Source organism: Gobio gobio, assembly GCF_949357685.1.
Source record: "Gobio gobio genome assembly, chromosome: 2".
In the NCBI taxonomy this organism is placed as follows: Eukaryota; Metazoa; Chordata; class Actinopteri; order Cypriniformes; family Gobionidae; genus Gobio; species Gobio gobio.
The window spans coordinates 40831939-40848622 of record NC_137098.1 but is presented as its reverse complement, the minus strand read 5'-3'; the positions used below and the strand labels follow the sequence as shown (position 1 = coordinate 40848622).

The 16684-nt window shown below is 35.7% G+C and overlaps 1 protein-coding gene across 3 annotated transcripts in view; it reads right to left on the bottom strand.

The window, feature by feature from the left end:
* The window catches only part of ambra1a (autophagy/beclin-1 regulator 1a), a 120725-nt gene that overhangs the window by 48216 nt on the left and 55825 nt on the right, over window positions 1-16684 (bottom strand). For all 3 annotated transcript variants that reach the window (XM_079810852.1, XM_079810853.1, XM_079810854.1), the window contains 2 exons: window positions 6147-6335; window positions 4961-5115 (listed from right to left, as the gene is read on the bottom strand). In XM_079810852.1, coding sequence (XP_079666978.1) covers window positions 4961-5115; window positions 6147-6335 — 344 coding nt within the window. The remainder of the gene's footprint in view (window positions 1-4960; window positions 5116-6146; window positions 6336-16684) is intronic.

Here is a 16684-nt window from a genome sequence, read left to right as displayed (position 1 = left end):
GTGCAAACCTGGTGAAAAACTACAGGAAACGTTTGACCTCTGTAATTGCAAACAAAGGCAACTGTACCAAATATTAACATTAATTTTCTCAGGTGTTCAAATACTTATTTGCAGCTGTATCATACAAATAAATAGCTAAAAAATCATACATTGTGATTTCTGGATTTATTTTTATTTTTTAGTTTGTCTCTCACAATGGACATGCACCTACGATGACAATTTCAGACCCTTCCATGATTTCTAAGTGGGAGAACTTGCAAAATAGCAGGGTGTTCAAATACTTATTTTCCTCACTGTATATATATATTTTTTAAATTCAGGATTCTTTGATGAATAGACCGTTCAAAAGAACAGCATTTATTTGATTTTTTTGTAACATATTATCCGTCCTGCCACTTTTGATCAATTTAATGCATCCAAAAATGTTTTGAATGGCAAGTGTCCTTTTTTCACTTCTTAAATATTACACTGCTCATAAAACAGAAATTAACTGCAAATTTCCCATCTAAGGACGTCCTAATATGAAACCAAGCATCAGCACTATTAGAGAACATTGGCAGGTAAGTGTCACGACAAGTACTTTGCTACAGCTCGAGAATGAAATTGACAACTACATAAAAAAAATTATATGTAGAAAAATTTGTTCAAAGCAAAGCTGGAGATAGAGCCTTGGGCTAACCTTTGTTCATTTTCTTTCTCTCTGCACTCCGCTGTATAATTAATCCTGGTAATAAGCAGACACATTAATGAAGCTGACACATTAAATTCATTCATTAACTACCATATGAGAAAATATCATAAACAAAAAGATCTCCTCTAATAAACGAAGACATGAGGGGGAAACAGACATAATCAAATTATAGAAAATATAATGATGGAAACTAATAATTAAGCATACGGTGAGTGAGAAAATCTCGACAAACAAACAACCATAAAAGAAGATAATGAAATGTACCAAATGTGCTGTTGCTATAGCTACAGCTGAAATCAGGCACCCTGTGGGGACACATTTATGTAGTGGTTAATATGCATTTTGCACCTGTCCACGTTTTTCCCATGATTCATAGCAGAAGCCTGCTGTCATTTTCCGGTGGTGTCACATAGTAAAAGATTTAAGTTTGTAGTTTTTGTAGTATACATTTGTAATGTGTCGCAAGTGCTTAAACAAAAGTAAAATAATGAATTTTCATGTCAAATAGACAGTCAATAAATATAGATATATTTAGAATTTCTTAAATGAATTTGTTGGACATTTTACTTCATGCCTGAGCCCTGAGAGGCCATGTATTGTTATTTTTCTGTCTTGTGTTCTTGTGACCAAAACTTAATTTACTTATGATCTACACTTAAGTTATTTCACAAGATCTTTAATTTTACATTGCATTTTACATTACATTGCTTACACAATTTTTTAGTAACCAACAACAGCACACACTATAGATTCATATAGATTAAATCTAATTAAATATAAGGCTGTTTTTATAATAATAATAATGTTACAATAACTTTATCTTGGTATTAGACTAAAAACATAATTAGTATGTATTATGTAATAGTGCTTTTTTTGCAAAAAGCTCCTCTCTTGAATATACTTTTCTCGCTAACAATAGTTAAATAGTTTTCTGAGTTAAATGTAAAGTTACGTGATATTGTTTACAAGCTGTTTTATCGGCGATTGAAATACTGATTGAGTGATGACATGAAAAATTTTCATTTCAGTAAGTTGTACTGGTTCTTTCAATATACCCTCTGATGTTAATTTGTTTAATTTGTACTGTACTAGATATAAAGCGGAAGATATGATTCGCTTGCTCCTGTTTCGCTTGAATTCAGGCGGTACAGGGATTTGTCACGCCACATTAAGAGACCAAAACAGTATTTATTATCTTAATTTTGTAATAAAATGTCAAAATCTTTCAAATTAAAAGTAGCTTGCTCTGTCTTGTCTGTCAGTGCATTGTCTGTGTCCTGCGTGAGAATATGGACGTGTGGTGTGAGAGCGGGAGAACTGTGTCAATTGCATGACTCTAAGAAACGTAGTCTCACATACAATGCAAAGAGAAAGTTCAATGAAAGCAGTTCTGGAAAAAATGTCACAGAGATGTGTGAAAGGCTGACAGGAGGCAGACCTGTGGAGTTCAAAGACTCCTCATTATGTCATATAAGACATAACATAACACGTCAGAGAGACTGAAATCATGTGTGATCATATTTTAAAAACAACTGTAGCAGCAATAACAAGGGTGCTAACTTCCTTTAAGGCAATCACAGTTTCTGATAAACACAAAGACATTATTGTAAGAACTCACTCCAATGTGGTGGCCAGCTTAATCAAAGGGAAGCTGTATATTTATCACACAAATTAGGCTCAGCATGACACACAGAGACTAAAGTGGGCAGTGCTGGCGAAATATCAGCAAAAACCCATGAAAACGTGAACAAGCGCTCACTGAACGGCTTTCCAACCTCTGCAGAGAGAGATTTGGTGTTGTATGTTTAGAGACTGAACAAGGATAAAAATGAAGCTCTCCTGCTCCATCGCTCTCAAATTAATCCACGTTCAGAATCCTGCCATGAGCACAGCTTACAAAAACAAAAGTCAACCATGTAGATATTTCCATTTATGCCCTTCGCTCCACACAAATACAGTTTTCCCACTTCTCTCTCCCTCTCTATTTCTAAGAGAGCGTATCTAGGTCAGGTTCCTACTCAAAGGCTTTTCTAAACCCCAGGCTCCCCCCTCTGCTGTAGAGAGCACAGAGAGCTGATCTACATAGGGCAGACCACCAATAATAACCAAACTTCACAATAATCATGAAAAGAATGACTAAATTGACCAAAAAAAAAAAAGAAGTGTGGCCCGTCTTAACAGTGCTTTGGTAAACATTTCAAAGGAAATTTAGACAAAAAAAGACAACTACTTTTTGTTATAGATAGATGGAATTTCTGCTATTAGAAGGCAAACTTTTGCCTTTATTATTTTATTACACTGAATTGACTGACAGAAAAGTGCACAACATACATAGGAAGGCAATTTTAGCCTTTTTTTAGTGCAATCAAAATGAGTGCATTTAACACGTGCAATAAAATTGTTCAATTTAACGCGTAAAAAATATTTTACGCAATTAATGCAGCATCCGTTTCTTCTATCATCCTTTGGCTAGTGTTACGTTATACCACGTTCTTATTCATGCAAATGCTTTAAAACCATTCCAGTGTGACAAGACAAAAGATAACGTGCTGTCTGTGAATGTCCTGGGTGCATCTCAATCAGCTCCCTAGTTTTCTAGGTCGTGAATCAGTATATCCTGTACATGACGGTGGCCGACTCCCTGATCAGTGCCCTGACTACTGAACTAGGGAGCTGATTGAGTTGCACCCCTTGTCTGAAAGACGTGTGTCAGAATAGTTCTCTTCACGCTTGAACGAACAATAACACACAGAATTATGCCAAAATGCCCATTTCGTTGAGAATTCTGATAAGAGCAGTCTTAAATTTGTTAAATAACGTCTTAAATTAACTTAAAGCTCCCATGATATGAGTTCCCCTAGCCTGTATATGGTCCCCAAGTGGCTAGAAATTTTGATAGGTGTAAACCGAGTTCTGGCTGTCTTGCTCTGCCTTTGAGAAAATGAGAGCTCAGACGAGCCGATCTGGAATCTTCCCTATATGTCGTCATACGGGGAAAGGTTACCTCCCCTTCCTCTGCTTTGCCCGCCCAGAGAATTTGGAGAAAATGGATTCTGTTTATTTTACTCGGAATGTCAGCACAAGCTTTTACGATATGGATTCGACAGCACCGCCACAAACAGTGAGTAAACAGTGTTCTTTAATGCCTGATCTGGGATCAAAGAACACTCTCTTTATAATGTTCGGAGCTGTGAATCACACGTCGCGAGTGTATCTGCACACTTGCCCAAACTGCCGTTATAACGAATGACGCTGTTATGCGTACAAGTGCCCAGTCCGTCTCTCTCTCTCTGGCAGCGCTTGCAGACCTCGCTAAACCACGCCCCCTTCGCCACGTAATCTAATACTCATTTCAAATGCAAAGATGTTAGCCAATCAGAACAGTGGGCATTTTCACTGAAGTCTCACAGCAGACACGCCCCTTGAAACAGAGCATTCAAGCCAGAGGACTAATATCAGAATAGAAAAAATGCCTTTTATTTCTAAATTATGAAATTTTATGAAGTAAAAATCATACTAACAATATAAGTACACCTCAGGAAACATTATAAAATAATAAAAAAAATCCACACCATGGGACCTTTAAAAGAGTTGTGGAAAAAATTAGATGCAATTAGATAGTAGATGCCTAATACTGTCTGTCATTAATATTGAGGAGTTAAGGAGTTATTCTTTATTGAATTTATTATTTATGCAGTGCAGACAGTTTGGTAACTTCAATTTTAACTTCAACTATCCAATTTCTGTATATTTACTACCTTTTATACAGGTAGGAAGGCCACAGGTAAATATGACATTTATTATGATGGGTTTATGTGAAGATTGTTTTAAGTTCACTTGAAGGTTGATATAGCTTTTAATTATACTGTAATGCTGAATGTCTATCATTAATGTTTAAAAAAAAAAAAAATTTCAGAGACACCAGTAGCAGTTTTAATATCAGTGATACTAGCCTTCATAAAAATATGCAATTACAACATATATTTCAAATATACTGTAGTTAAGTTGTTTTTACATTAATTTGGAGAGTAACTGTGAAATTATTAACATATAAAAATTTTAAAAACGCAAATGTTTTTAATCACGAAAATTTTCGATTAATTATTAATTAATCATGTTTTCAACATTTTGAGAAACGAGTACAGATTTCCAGAGGTGTATAATGTTAAGAAGATATTGCAGTAGTGAATTTCTTTCCTTTTTTTATTTCGTCAAGTATTGAGAGCACTGGCATTCTCTAAAGAAGACGTGAGGTCAGCAGTGACGTACCCTCATGGACGTCTCTCCTCCGTGGGGCTGCTGCAGTCTGAAGACCTGTGCCACCATGTGATCGGTGATCTGATGCAGCAGGATGCGACGAGACGCCAGACCCACCATCACGTAACGACCCATCGGAGACAAACTGACAGAGATGGCATTTGGACCTGTGACAAACACACAGTGCAGTTATTCACAGCTGTAACATGGCAAACAGAGACAAGCTAATACTTAAAATTACAACCTAAGCCAAACCATTGTAAAATTAGCACAATTATGTTAAGCAACTTCTTTTGTTAAAGCAACAATATAATAAACCAATAAAACACTGAGTGAGCTGCCTAAGCAGTATTTAAACTATAATAATTACTAAGTACATTTTAAAAAGTCAAATCATAGCAGTAAGCCTGATGTGAAAACTAAACTAAAATTATGAAAATCCAGGAAATGCATTTTAAACACTATTAATACTTATTAATTGCTGTAAATGTGATAACCAGTGCATTCAGACCAATCTGTTAAAGCATGAAATTAGAAAAGTTCACACCTAGACCTGCTCAGACTGTAATTATAGCTGATATAATTTTTCATCTTAAAGCCTAATTGAATTTTGTAGCCATTTTAACTTTAGAAATCAGTCTTGCTTGGCATGTGCATGAGCTAGAGAGCCACAGAGTGCTGGCGATGTGATCAGCAAATGAAAACGAGTGGTTTAGTATTGAGGATTCCTGGTTGATTGCTTTCATTAATCCACTGTTACTGGATAGGATAAATTATAGTTCCTTGAGGCCTGTACAGCCGATGGCGGTGCTCAATCCGCAGAGAGAGAGAGAGAACAGCGTTTCAAATCACTTTAATCTAAAACAAGCAGAATACTTCCTCATCATTGGTTTCCATTAGCAGCCTGGTCCCAGCCCTGCCTTAATTTGGCATTTAAATGGGGACTATCTAATTAAAGCTGCCTCTAAAAGAGCTCCATCACTGCTGTCTATTCAGCCAATTAGAGGGAAAGTGAGAGCACAATACAAATAGCCATGTCCCTTTGCATTTGATTTAATTAAGCACAAGTTTAAAATAATTTTAGCTCTGACGACTCAATCAGTGTATTAAACCTTCATCAGCAGAGGGAGGCGTGTCATGTTTTCGCAAACCAACAGCCCTTGTGTGGTCAAGCAGTTTATGTCTCAGGGTCACTCACCAAATCTCTTGGAGTAGAGCATCTCTCCCAGGTTGTGCGGGGTGAGGGAGTACACAGCCAAAATGCCCTCATCAGGGAAACCCCTCTGACTGCTGGGAATGAATACAGCCAGCAGCTGCCCGTCCGCTGAGATATCACAGCTCGCGTCATTGTAGATCTTACAGTTGGGCACCAACACGTTAACAGAAGCTGAAAAGAAATCAAACACAAGAGTTCAAATTAGGTGTGCATTGATATGAAAACTGTGTTTGGTAACGATAACCAAGAATTATTTCCATATTTGATGACACCTTATATTCTAGATCTCCACAAGCTTCCAGTGACAGTGGAAGTGAAAAACTGAAGACCCCCCCCCCCTGAAATTGCAATACCATAATAAAAAGGTTATTAAAAATTTGCAAAAAAATGATTATTGGGATTTAAAAATCTATTTGGCAGGCATGATGTTCGATTTGGAGAGGGTGTCTACAAACACACTGGATGAGAAGGCTCTGCTTGAAGTTGCCAAATTCCCAAAAACAGGCTACAAGTTCAAGATGAATCCAGTAAAAACGCACATAATATTTGTATAGTCTAATAAAGTTGCTTGGCCTAGTCACTGCTTAAGAAAATTTGGTAACATTTTACAATAAGGTTGTATTAGTTAACATTAGTTAATGCATTAGTTAACATGAACTAACCATAAACAACACCTCAGTTCAGCATTAGTTCATCTTTGTTAACGTTAGTTAATAAAAATCCAGCTGTTCATGGTTTGTTAATGTTAGTTCACAGTGCATTTACTAATGTTAACAAGATTTTAATAATGCATTAGTAAATGTTGAAATTAAAATTAACAAAAGATAAATAAATGCTTTATAAGTGCAGTTCATTATTAGTTCATGTTAACTCATGTAGTTAAATAATAGGTTAAAAAGAATAGGTTCAAGTTTTATATAACTTAAATCTGCGCAAATTGAGTGCCAGTCATACAAAGTAACAAGTAATATTTTATAAAGCTTACTGTCAATTTAAAGCATATTATCATCCAACAAATAGTCTGCAAATAGAATTTCCATCTAACATAAATCAATATTTACATAATCTATTAATCGCTCTCCCACATGTTACTTCTGCAAAACAGCAATAACCAGATGGTCACCTGATTTTATTTGCGTTTAGGTAGGCCAACTAGAAATAATATGCAATCCCATTATCATTTAAATATAACTTATTAACTATAATAAACCATCTTCTTTAACTTATTGGACTGATACAATGATATTAAAAATTCACACTTTTCCTCGAATACCAATATAACATTGCCAAAGTGTCATGCATCCTTAGTTCAAATCTCACACATTACTTCATTTAGTTTGGAGTGGTCAAAAAAAAAAAATAACCGAAGAGAATGCCTTAAAGCAGTGTTATAAGAAGTCATTGACACTTTAAATTTGTCATATTTTGAAAAGCTAAACTTTTTTATCAGCTGTATTTAAACTGAGTATTAAGCATCCTTTTTAGGGAAAGGATGTTAAATGAGCATGCTCATAAAAAATTGCCAAAAACTGATTGCAGAGTCAGCCTCTGCATCTGTCAGATTTCTATTTCACATCCAAATCTCTATTTGCATACAAGCAGTATTTTTTTTTGCGAAATTAGCAGAAACTGCAGAATTGCCGTGAGTTGAGCCGCAATAAAATTGATTTAGTGACTTACAGACAACAGCATATGTTCAGGCCACACTAATGAATAAGAAACACACACACACACACACACACACACACACACACACACACACGCACACACGCACACACGCACACACGCACACACGCACACACTACTACCATTCTGCCAAGCAGGCATAGTGAAAATGTTTTTGCTCTGGGAACCACATGTTAACTCCAAAATTCATTTTGATTCCTGTTTTAATTTTCTGTTATACACATAGCATAATCCTTTACTGTTTCCATGGCAATTTGCATCCCGATGAAGCCATCTCTCAACACAGAGAATGGTAGTAATATTCGCAACACAAACACTGTGTAAACACAGGGATATATGAGTGAGCTTAGAGAGTTGATTCAAAAGAATTTTTTTAGATGAAGCAAAGTATTTAAAGCATTGATGCAACAATAATGCGTTGCTCTGGTCTCATGCATCAACGCGTGTCATTGCGCAGAGGTCTCTGAATAAAGCATCAGGTGCTTGTGTGTGGGAGGTGCAATTAGGGCTATTTGTGTTTTAGAATGTGAGCGTGTGACTGAAGTGTTTGTCATTTTGCTGGAGAGTGAGTGTGCGTGAGGACGACGCTGGAAAACATGTAAGGGCACAAGATAAACAAGAGCAGGTGAGTTTTGGCAGGTGACTGAAAGTCATTATGCACATTTAAAAAGATGGATTTGTTTTAATCACCCACTGTGTGTGTATCTGTGTGTAAGGTCAAGAGAGTCTGAGAGGACAGGAGTGAAGATTTAAGCATGAGTGTGTTAATTAAACAGGGCAGTAATTTAGTGCAGTGATGAGGCTGCTGCCGGGCAGGACCTGCATTTCACTCCCTGACACACACACACACACACACACACTTCCAACCACAAACATGTCCATCCACCCACCCACTGTCACTTAAGCCCACTCATTCACTGCAGGCCAACAGGAGCAGGGAGAGAGGAAGAGGGAAATCGGTTCATGATAAAAAAAGAGAAATAAAAATTATAATGAAAAGTGACCATCTGCATTGAATGTGGTATCTGCATTCCATGTTTATGTTATAATATCCACATATAAAGTAATAATAATAAAAAATAAAAAAATAAACAATTATATATATATATATATATATATATATATATATATATATATATATATATATATATATATATATATATATATATATATATATATATATATATATATATATATATATATATATATATATATTTACATTACATTATACAAATTATTAATTATTTTAGAAATAATATCAAAATTAAATCAATAAAATAAAATCACCTTAATTTTTGTAAGATCCTTTCTGAGTCAATTACATTATTCTTTATAAATTATTTTTCAAATGTTCAGTATAATTTTTTTCACACCTCTTTTTTTTTCTCTGCTAAATTGAAAAAAATATTAATTGATATTGACATTTTTAGGCCTTTTGGTTGTTACATACAGCAGAAAAAATAGTGTAGGAAACTGGCTCAGGGAGACACGTCAAAAAATTACACTCTTGCCCTTAAAGGCTTCAATATAAATGCTTGAATAAAGAGCGAAATAGTTTTGTTTCCATTCAGGATTAAAGCATAAGTATAATCTCACCGGCCTCACTATGATGAAAGTAAAATGAAATGAAAACTCTTGTCTTACACCAGCAGAGGGTCAGAAGGGCAGGTTGTGTAACGGTGAGAGTCGGCCCACAATGCTGAAGATGGATAAGTGGCTCACGGCTTCAGCAGACAGAGCTCCCTACTGGACCTGAGTAATGGATTTGATGGTGTAAAGTGACAGCTATTCCGTTGACACTCTGAGGGAAGCCCAGACCATTCCCACGTAGGGTGACCACCATCAAACAAACAAAATGTGGGACGATTACTAAGTTTGTGTGGGACAATGTGGGACATGTTAGCAACACTAAAACATAACCTGAAACTGTTGTATAATCTTAAATTCAACATCACTGAGCCCAAAGGCAGCAGGCATCATGCAGATAACTACTTTTGAAACAGTTCTGACCAAGTGCAACTAAAATCCAATTAAATAAATAATGAAACAAATAAAACAACATAAAATTAGTTAATCTTTATATATATATATATATATATATATATATATATATATATATATATATATATATATATATATATATATATATATATATATATATATATATATATATATATATATTTTTTTTTTTTTTCTCTTGGGGGGGAACTGTAGTTTTTATTTATATATATATATATTAATTTATATACAGAACTATCCATTCGTTTTCTGACAGGGAACACATGGAACGAATCACCGCTCCACATTTTGATTGACAGCCGTCACAACCTACTAGTGACCTTGTTTACTCCTTTCTTTTCAACCATTGGATATGGTTTAAAAAACGGCTTTTGTATTTGTGTAAGGCGGTATGTTACTTCTGACGAAGCGCTGTTAAATATAGGTGAAAAACGATGCCGCAAAAATAATAAATAAAATGCTTTCTTAAAAAGGCAAAAGAACGCATGCATGTTTTCTCAATATGATCATTAAAAATCAACAGACTGGTGAAAATGCGGGACATTTTCTCAATATGCGACATGCGGGACAAGGGGTGAAAATGCTGTGCGGTACAACGCAAAGTGGGACAGGTGGTCACCCTATTCCCACGTATGAGATAAAGTGCGTTTAATCATCTATTTTTGTGGATGCAAGTATGCACGAATGTTCTTTAGGGTTTAGATTGGGTTTGTGACTGACACAAAATGATAAACGGAGCGCTCAGGACTCCAGCTGCTGTGGACAGAGAGCATCTGGACAACTGAAGTAAATCAGGCTTTTACAGGCATATTTATACTGGATCCATTCCATTGGCGCAGCCAATGGACCCAGACTGGTTCAGTCCTGAATTACTCACTCCCATTACATTCTCAGTCATATGCAGAGCCACTCTGTCTGAAACTACAATACAAAGTCATCAAGCAGTTAACAGACAGAAGATAGTAGTGACAGGGATTTCCTGGGCATAACTTCTGCAGAGGAGCTTGGGAAATGTGTCTGAGAGGATAGTGATGTGTCTGTTGTAACTGGGAGACTAAATGAGCAAGAATTAGAGGCAGGGATAAGGAACAGATTTTTTTTTTTAAAAGCACTGGATTAACATTAACATCCAAAATATTCTAGTTTCAAGGTCGACAAATAGTACATAAAAATTCATTAAAACACAATCATCCCTCTTCCACAACCATACACACAAAAGCCCTTCAGATGACAAAGGAGAAACATCACTATCATAAACGACACAAAACTACCGACACCTAATGTCAGTTCCAAGTGTCTATTAAAGGGATAGTTCACCCAAAAATGAAAATTATCCCATAATTTACTCGCCCTCAAGCCATCCTAGGTGTATACGACATTCTTCTTTCAGATGAATACAATCAGAGTTATATAAAATAATAACCTGGCTAATCCAAGCATTATAATGGCAGTAAATGGCAGCCCAAAATTTTAAGCCATCCATTATAAAAGTAATCTATACGGCTCCAGGGGGTTAATAAAGGCCTTCTAAAGTGAATTGATGGGTTTGTGTAAGAAAAATATACATATTTAAAACTTTATAAAATATCTAGCTTCTGGCGGACCACCTTCCCTGTTCAACTTATGAAGAAATTTTGGGCTGCCATTTACTGCCATTATAATGCTTGGAAGAGCCAGGACATTTTTTAATATAACTCCATTTGTATTCGTCTAAAAGAAGAATGTCAAATACATATAGGCTGGCTTGAGGGTGAGTAAATCATGGGCTAATTTTCATTTTTGGGTGAACTATCGCTGTAATATCACAGAACCTGAACATTAGAAATATGCAGATAAATACAGAATAAAGACAAAGAAATAATAAAGTCGACATGGTGATTTTATGTTTAAGGTTCCTCCCAAGCGTGCAGAAGTTGCTCAAATCTTTTCATGAAAGCTGGTATCAAGAAATTAGATAATCACACTACAAGTCCAGCTACGGATTCCAAAAAACATCTGGCACTTAAGCCAGGTACAGTACACTAATTAATTTGTCTTTTAGAAGATGCTTTTATTCAAGGTGACTTCCAGTACATTTGTTAAAGGGATAATCCCCCTGCAGTAACAGAGTGTCTGGTGATAGTTCATGGATCATTGATTTGAACCAACAACATTTTGGTTACTAGTCTAGATCACTAACCAGTGCAGTCGCCAGAACATGTTTTTACACACTGGTCTGAACAAATCAAATGCAAAAATTTAACCAAATTTTTTGTGCTGAACATTGGTGTTGGTGTGAACAGGATTTAAGACAAATTATATGCATGATTTGCCAAATTATACATTATTCAGGCTTGTACTACACAGCAATAACATCCACTCAGTGGTTCATCTCAACTGACCAACCTGCATTCCCCATTCTCTTCTGTATAGTGGAAAGCAAAGTAGTTTTTCTCTAGGGCACCACTAGATTTCCGATATTGGCTACCACAGATGAGACAGTAAAGAGGTTGTGCTCTTTCTTTTCATTAAATATAGACATGCTATTGCGGCAATAATTTAATGTAGCAGCTGCTTCAAGTGTTTCACACTACAGACTCCATATAATATAGATGCAACCCGTTTCATTTCCTTAGCAGCCGTGGGCATACTAAACAGGTTGAGGTATTTTACATAAAATCCTCTTCATCATTTATCAGAAAAATGAATATTCATAGACTCGTGTTAAATTTTGCATCAATTGGTCTGGTATGTGTGTACAGTATCTTTTATTATCTCTGAACTCTAGCTCTACAAGCATTGAAAAAGCCCTTCAGGTCAGTAGAATTTACAGAAACATAAAACACACCTTAACTCTACAATCAGCCCTGCAGTGACAGTCTAAATTTCATTTGGGATTTTATTTTCCAAGTGTCACAAAAATCCTCTCGCTACACGAAAACCCATTTAGCATTTACAAGAACTGCATGAGAGCAAATCAGCACACACATAAAAAGAACATTTAAATAAAGGGGAAGGAAGGGGGTAGGCTTGCTGTGGTAGTCAGTGTTACCAGTTTACATGGTGTTCGGCCGTACACCGTGGCACCGGCCTCACTTTTTTATAGAAATAAAAAGCATTTAGTTCAGTTAAACAACAGGCGCTACAATTATCAGGGATCCTACACAATTTTCATTTCAAAATTCCATACTTTTCCAGACTCGAATTTCCAGACTTCCTACAGATTTCTCCGACCATATTTAACTTGTTCTGATAAATTGTTTTCAAATTCAACTGCTAACAAGTGTTACATTCTAAAGATTTAGTATTGGCGTTTTTGCCTTTTATTAGGATAGGAAAGTAGCTAGACAGGAAGTAAGGTGGGAGAGAGAGGGGGGCGGGATTGGGAAAAGTCCATGAGGCAGGACTCGAACTTGGGTCTCCCGAAGCACAACAGCACTACATGGCGATGCACTTACCCACAATGCTATCGGCACCGACAAGTATGTTACACTCTGAGTCAAAACCTCTATGTAGGCTATCTAATATTTAGAAATCTTATATTAAAATATTGCCTTTTGTGACCTTAACGATCAAAATGCTAAATCAGTCAAACATTTTTAAAAGGGTTATTAATTTACCCAAAAATTGTATTTCTATCATAATTTACTTACCCTCATGTCATTCTAAACTAATAAGACTTTTGTTAATCTTGGAAATCTTGGACACATGAAGATATTTAAAGGATTAGTTCACCTCAAAATGAAAATGTCCTAATCATTTACTCACCCCAATGCCATCCAGAATGGCAACCAACTCAGTAAAATGTTAATATACTAAAGTATTATGGTTTTGAAAGACATGGGGGTGAATAAATGACAAATTTTCATTTTGGGTGTACTATTCCTTTAAGAACTCCACCATCGACTCTGTTTTATCCTCAAACCCAACTTGCTTTCTCAAACTACAAAGTGCTGTGTTAACCACTGTTGAACTGTGAAAAGGAAGGAACACACAGGTCTAACCTTTACTGCCATAGCTAGGCTACAAGTTTTTCATTCATTGAAAAAAACGATTGTGTATATATTTTATTATATACATTTAGAAATTCTTAATTTTATATTTAGAAAATGAAATAGGGACAATAGTCTGGAAACATAAATATTTTTCCATACTTTTCCAAACTCAGTAAGAACCCTGAATTATAAACTGAAAGCTACCGCTCTGCTCCATACAACACAAGCTGCAGAGCAGCAGGAGTCAGAATTTGCTTATCACGTAAAGAGAGTAAGGAGAGATGACTGACAAGACCTCACCGTGACATTCCTAGAACAGAAATATATATATATATATATATATATATATATATATATATATATATATATATATATATATATATATATATATATATATATATATATATATATTTGTATATATTTTCACAGAATGACGACTTGCTACATCTGCTTTGCTCTAACGAGGAAGGATTTATGTTGAAAAAGATCTAGAGCGAAGCATTTCATTTGATTTGATAGCTCTCCTAATTAAAATAAAACTAGTGTGTACTGTTCTCCCAGCAAAATTCCACATAGCCCTTAGCAATCCAGTGATTTCAGTTAAGACAACTCAGAAACATCTTTAATTTCAGGAACTGCAACAACATAGGGCTTGGAAACGTGTCTTTGATCCTCTGTTTTGGTCTTTATATAGAACAAAAAGTACACTGGGCTGAAGATTTCATTTTAAAGAGTACATAACACACACAGTTTCTGCCAGTCTCATGATAATCTTGAGTACCTATTGAGTAGTATTGCATCCTTCCTTTCTCCGAAGAGTCTTTATTTTTATCATATTTATAAAAAACAGATACGCTGTACCGATTCTTTCCGAAAACAGCCAAGCTTGTGCAGGCTGTTGTTAACATTATATGCACTTACGTGCAGATTGCCAACAAAACACAGATATTTGATGCAGTTTTACTCACCACCTGTGGTTTCTTCGACTCATGACCAGGAAGAAACAAACACACTTGCAAAACTCCATTGCTGCTCCATAAAAACACAACCCTCACAACCAAAAACACACTTCTTTAGTGACATTGTTGATTTCGTGGTCTAAAAACATGACAGCACTGGCAATGGCTATATTAACCGAACGAAGCTCGTTAATGGGCGCACTCTTGCTCTCGCTCTGGTTAATGTGTGTACGTGCTCATCTGGGAGAAGTGCCCATACAAGGAATTCCGCCCTTTATGAAGTCATACAGGGCCATACTTGAAAAAAACTTTCTGAAACTTATTCGTATTCTGAAGGAGTGTATTTTGGCACAGAAATACTATAATACGTCCAACTCGTTTTTTTTACATTTTGGCCATGTTTAGCATTAGAATCCAACTCTTTGACAGTGTAAATAAGTCAGAATGCATGAAATAGTATTAGACCCCATCAAATCCATTACTCAGGTCCTCTTACCATGTATATGTTTTGTGTATGTTTTATGTCAGTTTAGTCTCATATTTAGTTATTAAAGTTTGTGCACAATAAATGTTTGTTCCTGACTCCCTGCCTGCAAACAAATTGTCACTTAAATGATCGATCTTGTTATGCGCTCTAAGCGCTTACATAAATTCAAAGAAAGAATAATTTTTCTGTAGCCATGAAAAAATATAATTTTCTTAGAATTAATCAATAATCAATACTGAACGTTCATACGAGGAACTGATTGATTGATTGTAATGTTAATGTAGCTACATCAAGTTAATCTATTTAACGGATTCAAATATTCATAATTAATCATAATGAATAATCATGAGTTATGAATATTTATTAATATTTCCCCTGTAGCTAATTCGCTACACCACCAACAAACTCTGAGACTGTTCCGTTAATTACGCATTAATGAGCTGCATGGTGTTAAAATGATAAATCAGTTGTGATGGCTTATATTTAGTCAGTGTAACAATTATACTGACTTATGATCCCCAGCGGACTCCTGACATTATTGACTTTGGAAGGATGAAGTACAGTAAATGGTTTCTCAATATGAGCTCCCAGAGCTCTCTTTATGAGCTGGATTTGTCCAGTGTCTCTGCTGGTAAATGAAAATCTGTGAAAATCTAGCTAGTTAGTATTTATAAACACACAGATATGCACAGCTTTAGTCTTGACCTGACCTCATGAAGCTAAAGCATGTGTCTTGTTGTTCTGGATTAATCACAATAATGGATTTTTGTGTTTTGTGGTTTTATCTAAATAACATTACATTTGCCATTGTTTTCACCACCACAACACAACTGCATCTTCATCTTTGAACTAAACTATAACAATCATACAGTAAACAAATACCAACTGACACCAGAGCTGTTTTAAACCTTAAATGGCAGACTGCACCAAGGTGAAGGTGTAAGACCCGCCCAATTGTCCCAACGACGGCTTCCGATGAGCCTGCAAAGGTTTCTGTGTGTTCTGTCTTTTCAGCGGGGCAAAGTAAATTAGTTCCAATTTACTTTTATCTGACTCCATTTTATTATGACCTCGAATTTAGGTTAGAATGCTGATTGGTTATTTGATCATTTGTATAATAGTTTGACTACACATTACAACTCTTTTCTCTTATTGAACTCGTTCATTCGGTTCTCAGAGTCACACAGGGTCTTTGTACCAGCCGTTCATTATGCAGGCCCACGATCAGAAACATGCCAGTCTTGGTCACTAGACAGAGGTAATTGTCTATACTATTTAGAGTGCCGCTCTTCTGCTTGCTTTCTCTAAATGTATTTTAGTCCGTCCCCATAGATCTGTATACACTTGAATTAAAATAACATGATCTCTAGTCAGAGGTCATGACCACTACTATAG